This window comes from Sphaeramia orbicularis, chromosome 22, assembly GCF_902148855.1.
Source record: "Sphaeramia orbicularis chromosome 22, fSphaOr1.1, whole genome shotgun sequence".
In the NCBI taxonomy this organism is placed as follows: domain Eukaryota; kingdom Metazoa; phylum Chordata; class Actinopteri; order Kurtiformes; family Apogonidae; genus Sphaeramia; species Sphaeramia orbicularis.
In genome coordinates, this window is record NC_043978.1 from 10,922,880 (window position 1) to 10,948,706 (window position 25,827).

Sequence of the window (25,827 nt, forward strand, 5' to 3'; positions counted from 1 at the left end):
TTCTATTTGTTATTAAATGTTTTGTGTCTTTGTAGATCTGATCGATAATGTACATGTGTAAATGATGAGTTTAGGCAGAATATTGTTAAAATTTCACTTATTTTCTTAAGAAATTTCATTTTTTTCAGGTTATTCACATCTTTTTTGTTTGGATAATTTGTAAATGTAAATATTTTCATAATTTAATGTTTTTTTTTGCGCTAAAACAAAGAGAAACATTTGGAGTTGTAATTATTTCTAGGTTATTATGTTATTATTTTGCTTTAGATCATATTGGTTTGTATGTGGAACCTGAACTAAAATGAGTTTGACATCCTGATCTAAATTTCTACATCTTATCTTATATAATGTGTTATGTTTTTCTTTTCTTTCTAGGGGTATTATTCAGATTTCAACCCTTATCAGCCCCTCACCAGCCCCGGGGTGAGTCACACATTTCACTCCTCGTCCTTCAGTGTGTTCTACCTGACTTAATCCACCTTTAATGTCAACACTGTACCATAAATACCACACAAAATACACAGTATACCAGGGTGTTGCATCATAGACAGATACACTATATGGACAAAAGTATGTGGAATTCGGTTTCTGTCTGAGATACAAAACAATAATGACTAATGTCAGAATATAGTTTTATATGCCTCAGAGATGGTTTTTACTTCATTTCTATCAGCATAGTTTTTTTTTTATTATCCATGACTATGATTTTTAAATGTTCTACCTCTAAATTTCTAAAATATTTTTCCTGCTCTGACTGTAAATAATAATTTCCATCTACTTTCTTCACATCTCTAAGGAAGAAAAATCTAACATTAAACTTTAAGGAAATATTGATGTTTTTATGTCAAATCCTCATGAACAGGTCATCTTATAGCTGTAGACATGATCTGTCCCAATACTTTTGTCCATATAGTTATATGATGTGGGACCATGTTGTGTAAATATGAATGTATTTTATAATAAGTATGTTTTGTTTCTGTTCAGAGTGAGCCAACAAACCAGACGTTTACTTGGCCTGATAAACCGGTAAGACATGTTTTCAGTACTTATCATGTACTGTAGCAAATTTATGTGTGGACCTTTTATTTGTCAAGCATTTAATTGGAATTATAAGAAAGGAATTGAAATACGTGTTTGTTTATTTATTTAATATGTGAAATTTATACATATATACATATACGCCGTTTTTACAGTTTCTTGAAATATAACCGTTTTGGACATAAGAGGTTTCTGCCCGACAGCGACAGTATATTAATACATTATACTAGGGATGTACCGATACCCCTTTTTTCTAGACCAAGTACAAGTACTTACATTTGAGTACTTGCTGATATCGAGTACTGATATGAGTACTTAATAATCCCATTCCAGTTCTTAGTTCCTTTTGTAAATGTGCTTTATTGTCGTTGTCATTAGTCTGACTGGAACAAAGTGCTGCTACTGACATTTAATGTGTTGGAATGAGCGTTTGTTAATTAATCCACCAGGGGGCGCCGCTCTTAATTAACCATACTGGACAAATAATTATAATGATAATGATAAATTTTTTTATAAGCACCTTTCAAGACACCCAAGGACACTATACAACAAGATAAAGCACACAACACATAAAATACAAAGAATAAACAAAATAGATAAAAGAATAATTACGATATATAGAAATGAAGATGTACAATGGAGAGTAAAACTTATGGTGGGTAGGCTATTCTGAAAAGGTGAGTTTACCATGAAGAAAAGTAAAGTTTTTGAGAAGAAGAAGAAAGTCAGTAATAACAAACATGGGGACGACAGAAGTAACACTGATGTTGATACTAACGTTGATATTGATGAGGGTAGTTGTCATAAATACAGGGTGGGGAAGCAAAATTTACAATATTTGAGGCAGGGATTGAAAGACAGTGTATGACCAGTTAGTTTATTGAAAGTCATGAGAATTTATTTGCCACAAGAAAATTGACATAATAGAAAATGTTTTTATTCATGTGCCTCCTTCTTTCTCAATAACTGCCTTCACACACTTCCTGAAACTTGTGCAAGTGTTCCTCAAATATTCGGGTGACAACTTCTCCCATTCTTTAATAGTATCTTCCAGATTTTCTCGTAATAGTTTTGCTCATAGTCATTCTCTTCTTTCCATTATAAACAGTCTTTATGGACACTCCAACTATTTTTGAAATCTCCTTTGGTGTGACGAGTGCATTCAGCAAATCACACTCTTGACGTTTGCTTTCCTGATTACTCATATGGGCAAAAGTTTCTGAAAAGGTATGGATAATAGTGTTAGGTATGATTATGACATCAATATATGTTTGGTTTCAAAACAATTGACGTTGTGCCTGCTGAGAAAAAACAACTAAATGTTCATTGTAAATTTTGCTTCCCCACCCTGTATGTCAGTAGTTTTTCACTAACTCACACAGTCGCTCTTTGAAAAGTGGTATGTGGTATTGGTGTGGTTGTATTGGAGTACTTTTATGAGTACAAGTACACACGCTGAGTATCGGATCGATACCCCACACTGATATCGGTATCAGTGCATTCCCTACATTATACAATTATATAACGACATTCTAAAATAACTATGTGTACATTGTATAATACACATTATTTACAATCATCAAATATAATACACATTATGTATTATTTTACTGGTCTGACCCACTTGTGGTCATATAGATATATAGATGTATTTTATTCATTCCAAACTGGGAAATTGGAGTTTAGTTTAGTTTTTTAGGTAGATATCTTTGTTAAAAAAATAGTATAACTGGTCTTGCCGGGATTTGAACCCAGTCTCCTGCATCGTACATCGTATTGTTACGTACTGAGTTATCCGTCCACATACTGTTCTATAATATTGGTGTGAATGTGGTGCATGTACTTGGCTTTTCCAGGCGCTTTAGGGTCATTAATGTCATGAACTACATTTCCTTGTGCAGGTAAGCTGAAGCCTGTGTATCTGTTACTTATTAAAAAGTCCTATTTCGTCTGTGTGTTGTGTTAAAATCCTTCAGGACATGAGTGCGGTGGCCAAAGCGTGGGAGGACAGCCCATATCTGTTCATCGTCAAAGTTCAGCCCATGTTCCGCGGAGTGGAAGATGATGAAATCGGCGCCGAACAGCTCAACTTTGCTTTCACGAGTGAGGAACAACTCCATTCCACCTCTAAAATGACAAAGAAATAGACACATAAATTAGAAATAAACGACAGAAACATCAGAAAATATTTACATATAGAAACTGTTCTTTAACAGTAAAATGTGAAGAACATGAACAGATATGAACAACCTGAAAAATAAGTTCAGTTAAACCAATATTCTACCTTTTAATAAATGTTTTGTGTATTTGTGGATCCACTGTCATCTGTAATTATTTCAATATGAAGCTGAGAAATAATATTGTTGAAATTGCACTTATTTTTTAAATAAATGTGGACATGGTTGTTCACATTATTCATATTTTCATAACATGATTGGAATTTTTCACACTAAAACAAAGAGAACATTTGGATGATTATTTATAGGTTATTATTCCTGTTTTTTCACTGGTCCAACCCCTGCACTAAACTCGACTTTTTTTGTTTCTTTTCTCCAGTGAAAGTGGAGATGATGGGACCACATGACTACTCCTCTCCTGCTGATTGGCCCCTGATGATGGTCTGTACCATCATGTAAACCCATGGAGGGGGGGTTATTAATTTTACTAATATTCTCCCATGAAAGTCTTTATTAAGATGTGTTTTATAAAATTTAAAACATATCGAATGTCTTTGTCAGTTGGAATAGATGAGTTTTTATACTTTTTATTTCCGTTTATTGTTTATTTAGTTTACTTTTATAAGTGCAAATACAAGTTCAGTTTGAGGATATAATAGGTTTAATTCAGTTCAGTGTAGGTATTGTTTTTGAGGTTTAATGAGTAAAAGTCTAGATTTATAAAAGCTGAAAAATTCATGTAAGTAACTTAAATATTTACTAAACTACAGATTATGACCCCTACTGACCCATTTTTGTCATTTTTCTTTGTGATTTTCTGATCATTTATTTGTGTTACAGCTTATAGAATTCATTTTTACTATAATGTTTTTTTAAGCTAATCTCAGTTACTCTTACAGGTCTAATACTCACAACTGACACTTTTTACAACCTCTGCTGTAAAATCATCATATAGCAATATTTTTTTTAGCCTTTTTTCTGCATAAATCTTTTAAACTACTTCAGCTCTGCTCAAATCTACCACATTATTTTTTACCCATTTTCAGGATTTTAACCTTTTAAATGCCAGTTTAAATACATGATGTCATTTGTTTTGGTTATATTTGGTCATGGTCTTGGACGTGTCAGATTATCAATAACACAGAATTCATTGCATTAGTTGGTTTTATGTCAGATTAAAAAATGTGGTTTCAATGAAGAATTATTTTCCATGAGGTTCAAATAAATCAGTGTTAATGATAATAACATATAAACATATAATATATAATAACATAATTTAAAAGTGTCACATTCCATGAATCACATAAATTATATGGAAAACATCTCATTTTGTTTTTTTTAATAAAACAAGTGGCATTACATATTCAAATTGACATTTAAAGGGTTACAATCCTGAATATTCTTGAATTTTTGTTAGTTTTTTAGCAAAGCTGAAGTCATTTAAGAGATTTATGCAGAAAGAATTTTGATATGTGATGATTTTATAGTAGTCTTTTTTGTGTATATTTTTGGCTCAGGAGTAGTAAATTAGTGGAATGCAGAAGTTATTAGTTTGTAACTTTAGTCTTGATTTATAGAAGTTAAAAAGATGAAAAAATGCACAACTTTTCACAGCTATTAATTACAAAACCCCTGATTATTAAGAATCTAGTATTGTGCAAAGACATTTTCTTAAATATTATATCATAATCAACAATCATAATGCAAAGTAAACTGATTTTACCTGCATTTTTGTTACATTTTAATTAGTATTGCATTACTATTTTAGTGTTAATTCATTTTTCTTGTTTTTTATTTCAGTTAAATCACAGTTTTTGTACTAGTTTTACTGTAGTTGTATTTTTGTGACCTGTTTTAAACCTGAGCTGTAGTTGAAGCCAGTCTGAGGCTGTGTTCTTTGTGTCCGTCCTCCAGTTCTTCATGGTCATGTGCATCGTCTACGTCCTGTTCGGGGCCCTCTGGCTCTTCTGGTGCGCCTGTTACTGGAGGGACCTGCTCCGGATCCAGTTCTGGATTGGAGCTGTCATCATCCTGGGGATGTTGGAGAAAGCCGTGTTCTACTCCGAGTACCAGAGCATCCGATACAAAGGAGACTACGGTCGGTGGAGTCCATGAATGGTCTTGTTTTAACCCTTTAACCCCTGACGTGTCTGTGCTGAGCGTTCTGAATGTATAATTTATTTTAAATACTCATACAAATTCAACTGTTTGCTCAATAAGAAAACTTTCCTGTTGTTCTGATAGAATAGACCTTGTTCTTTCCATAGACATCTGAGCATGCTCAGTTCACCCCCCACCACCTGTGGAATGGAGGGTAAAACACAGAACAGTGAGTGAGACGGACTCACTATAAAAATAGATGGTTTGGGATTTTTTTACACCATTTTCCATGTGTTTTTTTTGTTTTTCCTGTTGTTTCCAGTGTTGTGCTGATTTTCCCTTATTTTTTCTACTTTGTTTTTACTGAGTTTTGACCGTTGAACTGTTTTATGGAGTTAAACAGGTGTCAAAAAGCAGCTGGACTGATTTACAAAAAAAAGAGCCCAAAACTAAAACTACTGGGACCAAATTTGAATCCTTGCTGTTGTTCAGTGTGTCCCAGTTCACAGCTCATGTTCAACATCCTAAATCTCTCTTTTTTTTTTTTTTTTAACTCTTTATTTATGAACTTTTTTTTTTTTACAGATTCAAAAACAAAAAACAGAACAGGTCATGAGGTCAAGGGGTTACAAAGATCGCATTGCTCAGACAAACAACACAATTTTTACACTTAATAGTTTACAAATTTGTCTCACAGGTTATGTAAACGTGACATTTTTCCCAATGTTCTTCACCCAGTTTTATTGTGTAGGTCAGTGGTTCCCAACCTTTTTTAACTCCTGACCCCATTTTAACATCACAAATTTCTAGTGACCCCAGACATTCAAAACAGAGACATTTTTTGCTAAAATTAATTTGTTTTTGTTTTTTTTTGTAATAGGTTGCTATACTATATTGCAAATAAACGTTAATTTTAGAGGACATTTAGTCTATATAATGTATATTATGGATTTGAAAAATAAACAGTACCACAGCGCTTCAGCTTCAGTTTCACAATTATATGTATTGTGACAGTCTCTCTCAACTCACCGTATATGTTTTATTAATCATTTTTTTGGTAATATTTATCAATTACTCGAAATTTCAGGCGACCCCAGGTTGAAAAACACTGGTGTAGCTCATCTGTTCTAATAAATGGAGATGTTTTATATTAGTAAAGACAGTCATCAGTGGACATTCTGTCTTAAGCCAGTATTTTGTAATGGTCTTTTTACTTGCTGCCAGCAAGACCTTGAGGTAAGCGTCATTCTTACTTAGACCATCAGGTTCATGGCCAAGAAAGAGGGAAGTGAATGATGTGTTGATTTTAAAACCCAAAACTTTAGAAATGATTTTAAATACTTCCTCCTCGTAAGTCTGGATAGAAGGGCAGGAGCAGAAAACCCAGATCTCTTCCTGATGTACACTCTAATGCCTAATTTAGTCCAAACCTGTCAAACTTCAGTTCCTCTCTGTCTTTTTCTGTTCTTCCAACTGTTTTGACCCTAAAACACACACTAAAACAAAACCGCTGAAGAAAAGGAACACAAGCACATACTCACAGCAGCTTTAATGAACCTGAAACAGGTGCAGATTCACAGCAGAAATAACGTCTCAGGGGTTAAAGGATTAAGCTGTTTCTCGATGTTTATCTCACCGCCATACGTGTTTTTTTCCCCACAGTTCAAGGTGCTGTGATCTTTGCGGAGCTGCTCTCTGCTCTCAAACGGTCTCTGGCTCGCATCCTGGTGCTTATCGTCAGCCTCGGTTATGGAATAGTCAAGTAAGTTCACAACTTCTTTTTTTTGATCAATGTATTTTTTAAAATATTTTTTTAGTACTTGATTGCATAACCATTGTTTTTTTATACTTTATGTGTATCTCCACATTTTATGACACACAAAAAAGAAAAAAAAACCCAACACACAAATAAACAAAAGACAGACCACAACAATTAGACCATCCAAGTTCAAACTCCAGACAAACAAAATACAGACAGGTTCAGGACAAATTAGTATAGAATTATACAGGTTCAAGGATTTCTTGATTAACATACACATTCCATTTTTCCCAATATTTGTTTTACATTTATCAGTAGTGAGTCTTAATGAGAAGGTCAGTCTTTCCATGTCATAAATTTCATTCACAACAGTTGTTGGGGGATCATTGCGCAACCATTTTCGAGTTATGTCTTTTTTGCCCCTGCTAATAATATTAACAAAAGATATCAGTCAGATTTGTTCATAATCAATGTATTTTTATTCATATTCAGTCTTTCAAACATACAAGAAGTAAGATAAACACTGAGCCATATAACAGACGTATAAAACGCTACAAAAAATGTTAAATTAAATTAAAAATTTAAAAAAATTAAAGGGTTCCATTATGTAATTACCCAATCACTTTGTACGCAGCACACATTATCCAGAGTCGAAGTGCATTGTCAGCTGTTCTACATAAGAAATTAAAGGATGCCATACCACATTAAAGTTCCCCATTGATCCATTCAGTGTGTATCTAAATCTAATCTTAATTCACGTACTTTTGTATTTATCGCATCACATTCAGTCTGTACAGTTTAATACCAAGTTCAGACCAGACAATATCAGCCTCATTTCATCTTGTTCGGTCCATCCTGACAGAACCTTGAACATATAAGTGCATATATGCATTTAAAAAACCAAACTCACACATTTACATTCATACGTATTCATTAAGCACATACCTGGGCTGTGGACTCAGACCAGTTCAGCCTGTTTTGTCCGAATAATTGAGGGTTTTATTTTGTATTTTTTAGGCCCAGACTGGGAACCACAGTTCATCGACTGGTCGCTGTCGGCCTTCTCTACCTGCTCTTTTCTTCTGTTGAATGTCCTGAGAGTAACAGGGTAAGAATACACTATTATTAGTCGCTTTTTCCATTGAGACCCTCAAATTGAGGAAATATAACGTACGCATAAAAATTTTTGCAAATTCATCCTGGATTGGACCCTTTGATGGGCCAGTTTAGACCCACGGGCCCATGTTTGACACCCCTGACGTTAAGTACCATAAACAGATGCAGTGTAATTATGTCTATCTGGAACCTCAGGTAGTTCATAGTTTTTATTCAGCTTATTTACATGTTTACTGACCACATTATTACCTCCACCAAGGAGGTTATGTTTTGTCGGCGTTGGTTTGTCTGTCTGTTTGTCTGTGGGCAAGATAACTCAAAAAGTTATGGACGATTTGGATGAAAATTTCAGGAAATGTTGATACTGGCACAAGGAACAAATGATTAAATTTTGGTAGTGATCGGGGTGGGGGGCCACGGGGGCCCAATGAATCGGCCTTGGCGGAGGTCTGTGCTGTCTTTTCTAGAAAAGCACTCGTAGAGTGCAGACCTCTGCCAAGGCCGATCAGTGGGCCCCCGTGGCCCCCCACCCCCAATCACCACCAAAATTTAATCATTTATTCCTTGTGCCAGTATCAACTTTCCTGAAATTTTCATCCAAATCCATGGCACTGATCTGCCTGGCAGAGGTCTGCGCTCTCCAAGTGCTTCTGGTTTATCATTATTGAGTTTCATATAGTTTTAGTTGTGGTTTGCAGGAGAAACATGTACAGTATTTGGTTTTATGTGTGAAAAAGTAGGTCCCTCAGGGTTAAATAAACTGTAAATTAGACCAAAAGTTGCCACTTGTGCAGCATGAGTCGATCTATGTCGGGTCATGTCACTGCTCTAAATCAGCTTCTCCTTTTGTGAATCTTTGGTCTAGATCAGATTTTTCTTATTTGCACTTCTATTAGAGTCCACAGTCCACCCAGCGAAGCCTGATAAGCTGCTTTTATCACCTCAGCAAATTAATCTGGAAACAAAGACCGAATCCGACTCAGTGGCATCAGTCATCTGCACACAGCTCAGTACTCTGTAAGAAGATTTAGAGCATCCCAGAGTACCCTGAATAGGGCTGTCGCTCATTTAGTTCAGGTTCCGCAATTCAGACCAATATGATCAGACCAGTAAAATATAACATTAAAATAATAATATAAATGATGACAAGTCCAAAGTTTATCTTTGTTTTAGAGTGAAAAAAAAAAGTCAAATTATATAATAAAAATGTTTACATCTATAAACTAATGTGAATAACATGAACAACCGTGAAAAACTAACATTTATTAAGAGAAATAGTGCAATTTTCAACAATATTATGTCCTCAGTTATCATTTCCACATGTTCATTACAACCTACAGATCCCAGTGGATCTACAAATACACTAAAACTTTAAATAACAGACAGAATACTGGTCAAATTTAATTTATTTCTCAGACCATTTCAGGTGTTCATATTATAATGTTCAATATATAAAAATATTTACTTTTACTTCTATTTCTATATGTATATAATAATACCTAATGTCTTATTTTTCTCTTTATATTTCATTTTTGACTCATTTGTGTTTTTCTGACTCTCTTTTCTCTTCACTTGTTTATTGTTTGTTGTGTTATTGTTGCTGTTAACTGTGAAATTTCTCCACAGTGGGATCAATAAAGTCATATTAGGGATGAAATTATCGATTAATGTATCAATCATTAAGTGGTTGACTTTATCGATCGATTAACAATTAATTGATAGCAGCATTTTCCTGAGAACCTGATTTTCTTTTTCAATCGGATCTAAGAAGAATAAAAGCTAAATGTTGTTTCTATACTTCGTGAAAAAAGCATGTTCATATTTTTTAATGGTTAATTTATTGAACCATTGGATCCAGTACTGACAATGACATTTATGGAGCAGAACTAAATAAATTCTGCAGAGAAATAAAATAAATGGATCTGAAGATGGGCAGGTTAGAAGAAATGGGCATTTCTGACTTTGCATCACTGACGTTGATGGAGTGAGATTTTCAGCATAGATGCCCCCCCGCTGCCGCTTGTTTCCCGTGGCCACCAGGGTGACCATGGGACATAATGCGAGACATACTGTGGCCCAGTTCAGAGCCTGGAGGATGTTTTCAACTTCTGTCTCATTAACCAGATAGTCCAGATGACCGTGGGCTAGACCAACCTCCAGGGAAAACACTCACTCCGATCCGATACCGACCCCGCATTTGTGCGTGTGTTTAGGCGGGGGTGCACCGCTCCCACAAACAGACGGGCCGGTCTGTGTTTTGCTCCACCATGTCCATAAAGCCATTCTAACTCATCAACGCCATGATCCAGTTTGATGACCGGCTATCCCAGGGGTGGCGTTGCAGCAATAAAGTCCAGTTTGGGCAGCGGCGCCCCCTACTGTCGACACCACAAATCCCGCCGTGCAAAAGGGCAATTAACCGACAATTAATAATTTAATCGAGCTAATTCCTATTGAAAATTAATTGATAATCAATTAATTGTTTACATCCTTAGTCACATTATATCTTCTGTTTTCAGGTATTCGCTGTTTTGTGAAGGATAGTTTATAAATGTAGTCATAGTCATAATGTACTTAAGTCTTTTACTGGTTCTGATCCTCTTTAGATCATATTGGTCTGAATGTGGAACCTGAACTAAAATCATTGTTCATATATTCGGTGTAATCTTTGCATTCCCACGGGCCAGATTGGACACCTTTGGTGGACCGGTTTTGGCCCGCAGGCCGTATGTTTGACACCTGTCACCCTGAACAGATGAGAAAATCGCAGGAATCATGTCTGGTAATAATTTATATTTGACTGTGAGGTGTAAAGCATCATCTCCTGCAGATACAGATGAATGTCCTCTGCCCGTTTCAGCCGATGGGACAGCGTCTGTGGAGGCGCCGCCGCCGCCGCCGCCGTCGGCTGGTTGAAGCCGATCATCCGCTGTGTTTTACATGAAAGTCTCGCCCTGGTGCATCTTTCAAGGCGCTCTGCATAAATAAATGTGATTGGATTGGAGAGTGGAGGTTATGCAGGGATTGGGTTTCTGGGAGGCACTGGACTGATGCTAATCTGGAATGACAAATGTGATCACAGCCAGATCAGAAACCCACAAAAACACAGAGTCACACAAACAAATATCAGATAAGGACGGCGGTGGGAGGAGCCACAGAGCACATGGGATATGTTTACATGAGTTTATTACATTTACATAGAGCTGCAACCGATTAATCGACTCAATGTGATCCAAAAAAATCATTCAATCACAATTCTCCTGAATCAAAGGTTGTTTCCTTCATTCCCTGCTGTTAAACATTGGTTCCACTGTTGTGTTTCACACAGACGCTTATTGTGACGCACATTCGATTAAGGAAAACTGCAATAGAATATTTCCCTTCAATCAATTCGAGTCGATTAATCGAATTGTGAATTTTTGCGTTCGCATTCAAGCACCTAATCGATTAATCGTTGCAGCTCTACATTTACAACTACAGGATTATTTCTCATGGTTTTTTATTTTCCAGGTTCTCAGTGTTAAATGTGTTTCTTCTTATTTCTGCAGGGTTTTTACCGGGACCGCGCCCTCGTGGCCTATCTCAGCCTCTCCCTCATCGACTCCTGCGGTCATGTGGTGGATATCCTTTACCAAATAAACCCCCATTTATTCACTAGATGGACAAAAGTATGTGGACACGTTGAATTCAGGTGTTCTTTTCTAACAGGGGTCTGGAGTACAAAACAGTAATGACTAATGTTTCAGGTTATGTGTTTATTCAGTCATCATCCATAATACAGAAAATATAAACAATGAGGCTGATTTTAAGTCGACCAACTGTGAATTGTGTTGAGACTGAACAGGCTCAGGCAGAAGCTAAATGCTTATGTACACCTCGTCTACATTCAAATCAAAACCAGTTTGATTCTACCAATCAAAACAGTAAAAATCATTCCTGCTGGTATCCCTCGAAAACATCTTTCCAACCAGTGTTTTGAAAACCATTAATTAATTACACATCTTTAAGTTTATCTTTATGTCATTCCATAATTTAACCCCAGTAACAGAAATACATCTTTTCATACATTTAATGGCTGTTTGTACAGTAAACATATAAACACCTCTGGAATCAGACCTGCTTTCCTGTATCAAAAGAACTTTTAACAGTTTTATATTGGGATAAATACCATTGCATTGATTAGTTTGGTTTAAGTAGTATCTTGTTTCCAAAATGCCTCAAGATGGTTTTTAGACTTCATTTCCTTCAACACTGATTTTGTTTTTTAATCCATGACTATGATTTTAAATGTTCTTCCTCTAAATTTCTTAAATATTTCTCATGCTCTGACTGTAAATAAAATTTTCTGCCAACAACTAACCATCCACTTTCATCACATCTTCACTGAGGAAGAAAAAAATCTACCATTAAACGTAAAGGAAATAGTGATGTTTACAAACTATATGGACAAAAAATATTGGGACACATCATGTCTACAGCTGTAAGATGTCCTGTTCATAGGATTTGACATGTAAACATCTTAACGTAACAACTCGCACCAGTCCCTAGTCTCCTATGTACCTCAGTAAAAGTACTTAATTCAACTACTTTATCACATACATCTTTAATTGCAAAAACAAGAATTGAGGAGCATTTTGTCATAGAAACAGAGTTGTAAATGCTCAACCTTATTTAATTTGCATCCACATTTTCATTAGTGGACATAATAAAACACGCACTCGACCTCCATAATAAATTAATAAAATTTGATTATACAACACTTTACAACATAGCAACAATAAAAGAGAATACAATAGAATAAAATAAATAAAACCAGTTCTAAATAAATACAATTCCAGAAAAAGCAAAAGAACAAGTTAGGGTCAGAGTCACACCTTTGAGCCTTTAATTAAAACTACTTTAGAGCATACGTCTTTAATTGCACACCACCTCTGTAAATGCTGTACTTTTCCTTAATTTGCATGTACATTTTCATCAGTCTTGTCTCAAACCACTCGCCTCCTGAAGCTGCGCCGAAATGTGGTGAAACTGTCTCTGTATCAGCATTTCACCAACACACTCATCTTCTCTGTGGTCGGTGAGGTTCAATCCAATAATAAGAGTATTTATAGTTCACGTCTGTCCTCGGCCTCATCTATAAAACACTACAGATTCCCTGTTTACTCACCTTCTGTTCACGGTCCTAATTCTGTTTCACTGGTGTAAAGAGACGTTTCATTTGCATCCTGTTCAGAATAGAATAGAATAGAATAGAATAGAATGTGCAACAATATTTACAAACACCAGAGCTATAAAAATAAGAATAGAGTGAATATAAAATTACAAAAACTAAAAAAAGATAAGAAATAGAATATAAATTTTACAATGTAACAAAGGAGAGCTAAGCAGAATAAAAAAATAAAATGGACAAAACATAAATAGACAGAATTTACAGTATTAACAGTAGTGACAATATGTATATATATGAGCATATTAACAGTATATATAAGTATGAACAATATTAACAGTCTGTACACGTATGACAATATCAACAGTTAACAGTATATAGATCTATAAGCAATTTAACGTTTATTATATGTATGAATAATATTAGCAGTATATATATATATATATATATATATATATATATATATATATGTATGTGTGTGTGTGAGTGTGTGTGTGTGTGTATGAACAATATTAGCAGTATACATATCTGTATGAACCATATTAACAATATTAGCAGTATGTATCTATGAACAATATTAGCAGTATATTATATATATGAGCAATATTAACAATATTAACTTCATATACATATGTTTGAACAGTATTAACAATAATATGGCCCAATCCCAATTCTACCCCCCCCCCCCCACGATGGAGGGTTGTATAGGCCCGAAACGTGATTTTTTTTTTTAGGACCACACTACAAATGGAGGGATAGGAGAAATTTCCCATAATTCTGTTGGAATCATCGGCAAGATAGAGGTAACACAGCCAAAAAGTGCAGCAGTGTGATGAAAGAAACACACAAATATACGGATTTCTTCATAAACAACTTAATCATTTGATCGACCGTTTACTGCCGTTTCGAGGTGTTATAGACTGTGTTTCTGTGGTTTATAGTTGATAGTTGTAAAAAGACGACAAAGCCCATGGAACAGAGATGGTTACAGCTGCTGATGGCATGAAGAATACTGTCAGAAACAAAGTTGTCGCATGTGTTTATAGCGGCATCGATGACTGATGATGATGATGTAACAGGTCTGGAGGGGTTGGACCTTTCATAAGGGAATGGTTTCATCCCCTACCTCCTGCAACTCCGTTTCCAGGGGGAAGGGTGAACCGGGATTGGGCCTAACAGTATGTACACCTATGAACCAGGTCCATATAAAAATAGTGCAATTATATTTTAATAAATATTGAATAAATAATGCATTCTTACTGTAGAACAGAAGGATAATTGCACAACTTACTGCACATAGTTCACATTAGTAGGATTATGTGCACATTATAGGAGGTGGTTTGAGGAAACACTGAGAAGGAGTGGTAAACCAAAATAAGGAAAAGTAAACAAAACAAATGAGCACTGAGCCGGAGAGCACAAAGCCACGGCACCTGTAGGATCCAGACTTCACACTGAGTACCTTTGTGTCCACAGCCTCCATCATCTTCATCATCTGGACCACCAAAGTCTTCAAGCTGGTCGACTGTCAGACGGTCAGTTTGTTCCCTGTTATTGATCATCAGATTATCAGATTACACCCTGACGCTTTTCCCTCGCTGCTGTTTATACACAGATCAAACCGTGACCCCACCGTCCTGTTCATGTCCAGTGTTTGTGTTGTTTTTGTGCAGGGTTGGAGGGACCTGTGGGTGGACGATGCCTTCTGGCGTCTGCTGGTTCTCCACCTTCTGCTGGTCATAAGGTGCTGCCTGCGGCCGTCGGCCAACAGCCAGAGGTTCAACACCACACCGCAGTCCAAAACCCAGTTCACAGGGACTGGTTTAGGGCAATGGTCAACACCACCAGTCAATCAACAGAAATAAACCATATACACATATAAACTAGGGATGCACCATGGAAACTGTGTGCCGACACCGGACATTCCAACTAATTATTTGGCTGTTTTAAAGTTTTTCATCACACTGTATGGAGGACTGAACCTGCCATATTAAGAAATATATACAGAAATATAAAAATGGCTTGATAAGTTCATTTCCGTACCATTTATTTATCTATTTGTCCTTATTTATATTTTTCCTTATTTAAGTTTTAGCTTACCAGCCGACAGGCCGTAAGCTATTGTCGTCATGTGGCGTCTGTCATCGTCGTCTGTCGTCCGTTACAAAAACTGGTGTATGAATGCATTTGAATGTTCAGTAGTGGTCAGAGGGGCCATAGGCACAAATTACCACCACCAGAGTGTGAATGTGAGAGTGAATGAATAATGGGTCAATAATGTAAAGCGCTTTGGGTGCCTAGAAAAGCGCTATAGAATTCCAATCCATTATTTTCAGTTTTCTCTAATTTGATATAATTATTTATATTTATTATTTTTATATTATATTATTGCTATTTATTTGTTGCACTTTGGTGAGGGCATCCTGAACTAATTCTGTTGTAACATGGAGTACAATGACACTAAAGCTTATTCTGTTCTATTCGATTCTATTCTATTCTATTCTAATAACATTTCATCAACATGTACATGTTCAATGAATCAAATATAGAAAATAGCAGATTTTGCCAGAAAAATGCCAAATACAGAAGCTAATATGATCCTGTCCTATTATATCTCAGGTTTCTCCCATTCCCCTCTGATTGATGAAGATGATGAAGAGGAAGAGGCCAAGGAGCCCATGTTGAATGAAGCTTTCGGTGAGGACACAGTCACTAAATCATTGTGTCGATCTGTTGAGACACCAACTCCTTCAGTTTTTTTCTCCTTAATACACTTATCGACTCCATTGAGGAGAGTCTGAGCTTTCTAGCATGTATAATATGTCTGTAGTGACAAAGGGTTTATCTTAGAAACTTTAATGTATTGATATTTTCGTTTAATGGTGACTGGATCTGGTGGAAACTTAGTGGTTAATGTAAGTCTATGTAGCAGCATCTAGTGGTTGTTAGTGGTATTACAACAGTGATAAACGCTTCCACATCAGGTGCATTTTTAAAGCCGATGTCGTCGGCCTGTGAAACACCACCTAGTGTTAACTATTCAAACAGTTTCAACCTGAAAGATCGGACCATATCTGAGCACACACAGAGATTAAGTATAGGGATGGGAATCATTAAGAATTTAATTAATCCAATTCTATTATCGATTTGGCTTACCGATCCGATTCCTTATCAATTCTCATTGGGTGAGGGAAATAAAAAGAGTACAACGGGTGTGTTTGCATTAACTTTATTTTCTCCATCTGCACAGAAAATATAGCATATACAGGATGTACAATAATAACAGATGACGCCAGGCCCGGTTCGGGGGGGGTGCAGTGAAATTGAAACTAAAGACGCTTTACTAATTCCTCTATTGCCCGTTATTTCTACTACTACGTGGAACCGGTTCGACTCGGCTCGGCTTGTCTCCCATTGTTGTGCACCTCATTTCCTTTCCCTTCTTACCTTCGTAAACTTGTATTTGAGGAGTTACGACATTTGTTGCCCGCACCGAACCGGCCCGGTGTTCACTCTGCCGCTACATTCACAAGCGCCGCTAAGTAGAGTATCAAATACGTGACATTCCTGTAAATGAATCACATGTTGTGGACAAATGTTTGAGGATACTGGAGGGATTCCACCCTTTTAAAGACATGGAAGCTTTGACAGTGTTCCAAGTAAGTGGACCTGGTGTCGTCTTTTAGACCGTTTCTGCCTCACGCCATGTTGGCTACGTTCTAACCAAAACAATGCAGCGTACGTGTGATGTCATCGCACATGCACAACGAAGGCGGAATCGATAAGCAGAATCATTAAGCAGGCAGGCAAACGATTCCAAGGAATCGAGCTACTGGGAACCGGTTCTCAAAAAGAACTGGTTCGCGATTCCCATCCCTTATTAGTATCAGAAAAAGGAGGCAATTACGATAAACTAGCTGGTGTTTTACAAACTACTTCACGCTCTAAGTATTTCTTTCTTTTTGTAGTTGGCTCCTCTTTTAGTTTGGACAGTTGAGGAGATTCAGGAGAACTTTTCCTCTCGCTTATATCTTTACATTAGAACATAGAGGGACTTTATTTGTCAAATTTACATCTAAAAATGAAATTTTGATGCAATTGGCTCAATAAAACAGACACCATATATACAAGATTCTGTTGGGGTTTCTGTAGAATTGACTTAGAGTCTGGTTTTGACCAACTCTATATATAAATGTCAAGAGATAACTTCTTGTGATCTGGCGCTATATAAATAAAATTTGATTGATTGAGTGATTATAATTGGTTTTCCCCTGTAAGTCGCTTTGGAAAAAAGCGTCTGCCAAATGCGTAAACATAAACATAAACATAAGATAGAATAAATATACGTATAAAAACTATGTCAAGTATAAGAAATATGCTTCAGTGATTAAAAAACAAAAAACTATTATCAGTAGTAAAAGCCATGATCAGTAATAAATAAAAGGATCTACAGGGTTATTCAAAAAGAATTAACCAATTTCATGATGCAATATTTTAATAAGGAAAAGCAACAGAAAACTCCAGCCAAGTCACAAGTATTCTACTCACAACTGTTATTTCCTGTATTCCAAGTGTTCAATGTGTCCACCACCTGCAGCACAGATAACATCAATGCCATAAGAGAATTCCTCGCAGACACATATCAGCGTATCACCATCCACTGAGTTGATCGCTGTTGTTATTCGATGTTAAGGTCATCGAGGTTAACCGTTCAAAAACTTAGAAAACTCTCTTTCAAACGGTCACTGACTCATTCCCATGACGATGCTTGAGAACTGAATGCAATGCGTCATGAAATCGATTCATTCTTTTGAATACCCTGTATATTGCACAGATATTAGCACAAACACTCTGAATAACGGTCTTTTCTGGTGATTTATTTGTTCCATATGAAGTCATTATGTCCATTTTTATCCCTTGGCCGAGGGATATTATAATAGTTTTGTCATGTCTGTCTGTCTGTCCATTCAACGATGTAATCGCATGATCTGAAGAATGCATTGACATATCTGCACCTAATTTATGCTGTGGATGCACTTTGCATGGAGCAGAAGCCTATAAAAAAAATGGGTGACCTTGGCCTACTTTTTCCAAGTCCAATGGCCGAGTGCAGTTATAATCTCTGAGTACTTTCAAATATAATATGTAACTGAAAATACCTCTTTGCAAATTTTACTAACAGCAGCCTTTAAATGCAGCACTAAAACCTGAAGCTCCCACATATAACATTTGGATTGAGAAAGTGAGGGAAGTCTATCAGATGGAGCAAATTACTTACGTATTTAGAATTCAGAGAGAGAGATTTACAAAGAGATGGAGTCCCATGATTAAACTTTAATGCAATAAGTATTCAGAAGTGGTCATAGAAGTGTTTTTTTTTTTTCTGTCATTCGTGTTTCATTTGTGATTAATTGTAATCAGTATTTACTGCAGATATCCAGTTTTTCTTTTTTTTTTTTTTTTTTTTCATGTATGCCGTATGGGGATGTTTGATTGGATATGTTAATATATGTAAAATGTCTTGTATATTTGTATGAGCAAAACTAAATAGAAATTAAGTTAAAAAAAATATGAATATCAAGGTTCAAGGTTACTTATTTATACCCGTGGGTAGATTTGTTTGCAGACATAGCGATTGCCTTTGGCATTACAACAAACATACATTGAACCTGTTTGGCAGGTACTTGATCGAGTGTCAAGACAAGACAGAAAGTGCTCCGTGTTCCACCATTCAACAGTATAGCAGCATGGATAAGTAAAAGAACAAATAAATAAATAAGATCAAATAAATAAAAACAAGATGCAATAAAACACAATAAAAAGCTCAAGAAGATAAAAAAAAAAGTCTGTGGATAAAAACCAGGATAAAAACATAACGTTTAAAAATTAGAAGTCACAATAATAATAAATAGTGCAAAGAAATATAATATGTTGAATATGTATATAATAAGTTTTACCCAAAGACAATCTAATCTAAATTATAGGGCGGGAACTTTCAACGTAATCTTACACTATATTTGGCCAAAGGGGATTAAAATTGCGCAGCATGTTATGTTTTCGTCTGTACTGGATCGTTGTGTTTATGCCAGGTTTGTTTCAACTGCCCATCTCCCCCTGATATGATGACAGCCCCCCCCCCCCCCCCATGTGCAGGTCATTTGTGTCCAGATCTGCTCATACGTCACCTCCCTGTCATCTGCAGTGTTCTATTGGGTTTAGTTTTGTTGTGTAACGCTTCAGTACTGAGGCCAAAACCTAAGACACATGTGCAGGACTTTGACAACCACTGGTCTTATAATCATGTAACAGCATAAAAAGAACATTTTAACCCAGTTATGTCCAAATCTAATTACTAAACAATGGCTTTTATGTGATCTCATTGGATTTAATTACGTTTCAGAGGGAATGAAGATGAGAGGCTCCAAACCTGACATTAATGGTTCCCAGAAACTGTTGAGTAAAGAGGTGGGTTGTTTTTAGTGTCATCTTTAACACAGTTAATGTTGTTGTAAACAGATAATTAATATAAACACGTACGTCATTTTTACAGGATGAAGACCTGAAGTGGGTCGAGGAGAACATTCCTACAACTGTTGCAGATGTGTAAGTAAAATAGTAGAAATGTATTAATACTGATGACTGTATTCATTTTAATAACAGAATATATTATACAAACAAATGACATAAATGTACAAGAGGGGATGAGTCCATTTAAACATTACATTTCCATAAAATTTCCATAGTTACCGTGGAAACGCCGTCATCTTCGACAACATTAGTTCACCAGTAAAACCCATGGAGTTGGATCAATAGTTGCTTTTCTACTGGAATCTGCGCAAAACTTTACCGATATTTACTTAATGTCGAAAAAACAGAAGTGTGTAATGTTGGTTTTTCCATTAAATCACAAATGCAATGATTTGTTTATTATCGCGAGATGACACGAGAAGTCATTCCATAAACATGGAGACAAATGTAAATATGGTGTTGATTTACAGATATATTCATTATTATTATATATTCCCCCTCTATCTCGTACTAAATTAAAAAATGATTGGGTTTCCTGGTGTGTCCACATATACCGCATGTTTTAAAACTCCTTCGCTTGTTTTAACGTTTGTCAATATCTGTTTTTTTTTTTATTCACGTGACTCTAGTTGCAGTAAAAGGTCTTTCCGTTGCAGTTTTGCGTGATATACCAATTGCGCTACACCCTAAAAACCTCTTGCCAGCGCAAAAACTTTTCATCGAAAAACAAGAGTTTGGCCGAAATTGTCATTTTCCATTAGGTAAATTTTTATGTGTAAGTTATATTTGCACAGTTTGAAGGTCAATGGAAAAGCGACTATTGACAGTGAATGAAAATGCTTGTTTTTACATTCAGTTAATGATATATTTACTGAAAAAGTGACTGTTTCTTCAGTTTTCTCTATTTTGACATAATGACCTCTAAATTTACTCTGAACTTTTATGAACATCTACATGATCAGTGAATTTAATGGAAGGAAATACATGATTTTCACTAAAAAATGCAAATTCCAGAGGATAATATAATCAATGGTGATAAATCACTTAGAAAGTTAAATGTGGAGAAGAAATAATTTGTAGGTCACTACAAAAATATTTCAAGGTTGTTTATGGAATAAACATATACAAATGTACATAGAAGGAAACTCATGGTTAAATGGACTGTTTGGATAGAATATGAGTAGAAATCTTTTCAATCTAGTGCAAATAGTAGTTTGACAGATGACAGTGCATGGAGACACTCATTTTAATGTTCAGTTAATGATATATTTAGCTGAAAAACTCACTCTTTCTGTGATTTTTCTCTGTTTTTGTCTGTTTTAACCATTACATTTACTCAGAGCTTTAATGAACATCTACATGATCAGTGAATTGAATATAGGAAAATACATGATTTCCACTGAAAAATGCAAATTGCAGAGGATAATATTATAATACATGGTGATAAATCACTTAGAAAAGGTTAAATGTAAAGAAATATGACCTTGGAAGTCTCATTATGAGTAAGTTTTAGCACAAAAAGCAAATAATAGGGAAAGTAGAGAAATAAAGTTATAATATTGTAAACAGTAAACATACTATGCACGGGTCTGGTAGATCTGTGAATGAATCCCCTCTTGTTTTTCTTTTTTTACAGAGCTCTCCCTGTAATCCTCGATGAAGAAGAGGTAAGACTGGTGTATATCTTCTGCTTAACCCTTTACAGGTCACTCATTGAAATACTCTGAAATTCAACATTTCAACCTCAGTGTGTTATCGAACGTTGTCATGTACCTCCTCGTCGGTTGCCGTGACAACAGTCTCCCTCTTTTTGCCATAAAACATCCGAGCAGCAATTGCTAAAAAGTAAACACATGCAATAAAACAGCCATTATAAGGTCATAAACGGACAAAAATCACTCATATTCACTATTTACAGCTTCAACATGTGTATAAAATCTGTCTGAATCAGTGAATAGTTTTATAATAATAATAATAATAATAATAATAATAATAATACATTTTATTCATAGGTGCCTTTCTTGGCACTCAAGGACACCGTACAGTAAACAGGAGAATATAAAACAAGCAATAAAACAGTAAAATGCAAAAAAAAAAAAAAAAAGGAACATGCAAAACACTTCTCCAAGGCTTGAAGCCGAAACGCATAGAAGTATTTTTTAACTCTTTAAGCACCAGACAGTTAAGGGGCTAATAAGCCTTAAAAGTGCCACAGAATTTGGCCGTTTTTCAGTATTTCGTCTTTTTTATAATATTTGAAGAATCCTGCAGGAAACCGCTCGGTAACATCCGACCGATTGCTGATTAGATTCAAAACGCACCAGACGCAGCCGATTCATTATTGATCGTAATTTGCATAATTTATAATAATAATAATAATCTTTATTTATATAGCACTTTTCGTACATTAAAAACTGTAGCACAAAGTGCTTTACATATCAGTTTAAAAATCAGTACCGCCCCCCACCCACACCCACCCACTCACCCGCACACACACACACACCCCCACACACACACACATATACATGCAAACCCACAAGCTCACACATACTTAAGAAGACTGACTGAGCACGGGTAGACCAGAACAAAAATGTACAAGTAAAAGTAAACATCAGTTTAGGAGGCGCTGTCTCAGGGAGCCATCCGCACCAGGAGGCAGCCGCCGACCCCGGCGACCAGGCACCAGCAACACAGCCCCGCATCCCAACTAGTGGGAGAGGGCCAACTGGGACCCCCACCCACCAGAAAGGAGCGGACCCAGAGAGAAGGCGCCACAGCCCCCGGAGTCCACAGCCGCCCCCGGCATGGAGGGCTCCCTCTGATGAAACACCGGAGAATAAGAAACATTAAAAAGATATAAAATATTATTCGGTCGCGTGACCTCAAATTCCCGTCTGCTTGGTCTCAAAAGGGGGACACAGAAAGAACGTCATCGAAATGTGAAAAAGAAATGGGGGTGGATGGTTTGTTTGTACACAAATATGGCGTGTTCTCCAAAGCCGATCTGATCGGCCCGTGGCACTTTACAGGTTGTTTTCGTAAAGCCGATTTAATCGGCCCATGGCACTGAAAGTGTTAAGGTCTAGTTATGACCATGCCATGATAATCAAGTCATTTTAATGTTTAAAGGTGCCTTGGAGTTTTCTTCCAGTTTGTCATCTACTTTATGAATCCCTTTTTCCAAAGAGCACCTTGAACAAACACTTTTTTGGTCCTAGAAGCATTCTTTCCCATGAATTTTTGAACTTTTTTTTCCACTTTTCTTAGTCTGTGGTTCATTTCTTTGTGTATTTGGACCCTAATAGTTCATACAGTTTGAATTTGAACCCTCCAGCTGCTACAAAACTGTCTTTATATTCATTTGGACACAAATCCAGTGGATTTCTACAACTCGTTTTAATTCCTTCTTAATTTGTTCTGTTTTATAACTAGTTCCGTCTCCACATTTGCACATATCAGGTCCAGACTTCAGACCAACATTTCTCCAGTATTTCTCCAAAATTGTTTGTCAGCAGCAGCGGTTGTAGTCCAGACTGAAAATATGGCCAAACCTGGAGCTTAGCTAAAATGTTCAGTTGTTGGTTGAACGGGACAGAGCAGCACAGCCGACAACCTGGAGGGGGCGGGGCCTGAAGTGGCTCATGTGCATTTAAAGGACCAGCGCTCCAAACCACCTTTCTGTTGTCATTAGTCAGAAATAGGGTTGAAGATGGACCTGTGGAGTTGAATGAATGAAGAATTCAGACCCAAGCAGAGCATTTACAGTTTATGGAGACGACAGGGAAATGTGGGAAAATGAAGAATTCCATTAAAAAAACAAATATCACTCCTGTAAAATACTCTCTGTAATGACTTTTAACTCCACGTTTCTACACATACATTATAGTAGGAGTAGTAGTGTAGTTTTATTTCGAGCACATAGAATCATCAGATAACAAAGAACCATACAACATGGTCAAACAAAAATTTTTTGTGCTCAAAAAGGTGTGGGAAGAAGTATAACTTATTGACTCCCACCCCTTTTTACAAACTAATAATTAAATTAAATCTTCTTCCTTTGCTTTAACACACTTTTCTGTATAACACAAAACATCCATACAAACCATTCACATCCACTTTTTAGTCACCTCACACAATCAGATTTGCATAATCAACCGTTTTTAATATAAATTAAAACACAACTCCATTTTTCCAGGAAATCCTCAAAACCAAGATGGAGAGATCAAAAATGGAGTGAACGGCCACGCGAGAGGATGACGAGAGAATGAAAAGAAAGCGACGTCACCAAGGCGACAACTACTGCGCCGAAGTGATCGATTACCAAAAAAAACACGGGCAAAGCCAGCTGTTCTCTCCACACACTTTAAAAAAAACGTTTTGGGTTCATTTCACTGGTATTTATTGTTGTAACATGAAGCAGTTCAGAGGAGATGTAAACGTGTACTGTCCAACACTGACGGGTCTTTATGGAAGTGAAGAAACACACCAGAGTGACTTGAATATTTAATTTAATTTAAACACATACAGACCCGTCCTTACTTTAAGGAAAAAAAAGGGACATTTGGAAACAGAAATCCCCTTTTTACAGTAGAATATTAATTATAATACTACAATAATATTTGGGAAAAGTATGCTCATCCAAACAGTGGCGGCTGGTGTTCAAGAAAACTGAATATGAAGCGAAGAGAAGCAGTTATAAATGTACGTACAGATGCAGATATTTAAGGCATCAGTCGGATTATGCTGTCTGATTGAACATCTGCTTCTGTTTTACTGGTTTATGCAACAAAATATTGACATTTAATGAGAACTGACTGGTGTAGCTGCCCTTTAACCCCTCACATTTGCCAAAAACATGACATACTCTCTTGTATGTCTGCCAAAAGGCATCAAACTGCATTAAAACATAGTCATAGGATCGTAGAGGAGACTGAATATAGGTTTAACCCTTTAACCTCTGACACGTTATTTCAATGTAACGGACTGATTTTGAATTTGGGCCCAGTAGTTTTTGTTTTGGGGCTTTTTTTTTTTCTAAATCAGTGCAGCTGCTTTTTAACACCTGGTTGAACTTCAAAAGCAGTTACATGGTCAAAAAAGAATAAAATAAGCAACAAAATGAACAAAAACAGGCAAAGGGATCAATGAAATAAACAAAAATTAATAATAAACCAACAAAATATTAAGTACAAAAACAAATAAAATATTTAAAAAAATTATAAATCACATGATAAAATATGCACAAAAAAAAAAACTTAAATGAAGTTTTAAAAAAAAGGATTTGAATTTGGTCCCAGTAGTTTTAGTTTTGGGGCTTTTTTTTTCTAAATCAGTCCAGTTGCTTTTTGACACCTGGTTGAACTTCAAAAAGCAGTTAGACGATCAAAACTTGGTAAAAACACAGTAAAAACCTAAAACCATGGAAAGTCACAACAAAACTGCAAACAGTAAAAACAAAAAAACCACCAAAAAAAGCCCAAATTGTCTATTTTTATAGTGTCGGTCTCACTCACTGCTCTGTGTTTTGCCTCTATTACACAACCGATGGGGGGGTGAACTGAGCATGCTCAGATGTCTCTGAAAAGAACAAGGTCTATTTTATCAGCACATTTTGAAATTTTTCCTATTGAGTAAACGCTTGAATTTTTATGAATATTTGAAATAAATCAAACATTCAGAATGCTCACCACGGACACATCAGGAGTTAAAGGGTTAAATCAATGTTAATTATGTAAATGATGACTAAAGTGCACAAGACAAGACCATTTTTTTGTTTATTTCAGATATTTTTCTGTAATTTCTAAAGGTAGCTCTTCTTCTGAGTAATTTAAAGTGGGGGTGTTACTCCAGCGCCCCCTGGTGACCAGCCGCCACTGCACCGACTGAAATACCAAAGTGAAACCAGAGGTACTACGACGGAATAGGTTAGATTAGAACGGAAT

At 36.1% G+C, this 25,827-nt stretch overlaps 1 protein-coding gene across 1 annotated transcript; it reads left to right on the forward strand.

Moving 5' to 3' along the window:
- Positions 1-379: 379 nt before the first annotated feature.
- Positions 380-24,713, forward strand: LOC115414232 (transmembrane protein 87A-like). The gene is given in 17 exon segments (XM_030127474.1): positions 380-423; positions 985-1,026; positions 3,015-3,141; positions 3,595-3,656; positions 5,130-5,313; positions 6,978-7,077; positions 8,092-8,182; positions 11,739-11,795; positions 11,797-11,813; positions 13,158-13,267; positions 14,834-14,892; positions 15,031-15,151; positions 15,998-16,054; positions 19,758-19,822; positions 19,908-19,960; positions 21,522-21,552; positions 24,081-24,713. Coding segments are annotated over 15 exon segments (1,173 nt in total). The 5' UTR covers positions 380-423; positions 985-1,026; positions 3,015-3,017; the 3' UTR covers positions 24,123-24,713.
- The last annotated feature ends 1,114 nt before the right edge of the window (positions 24,714-25,827 follow it).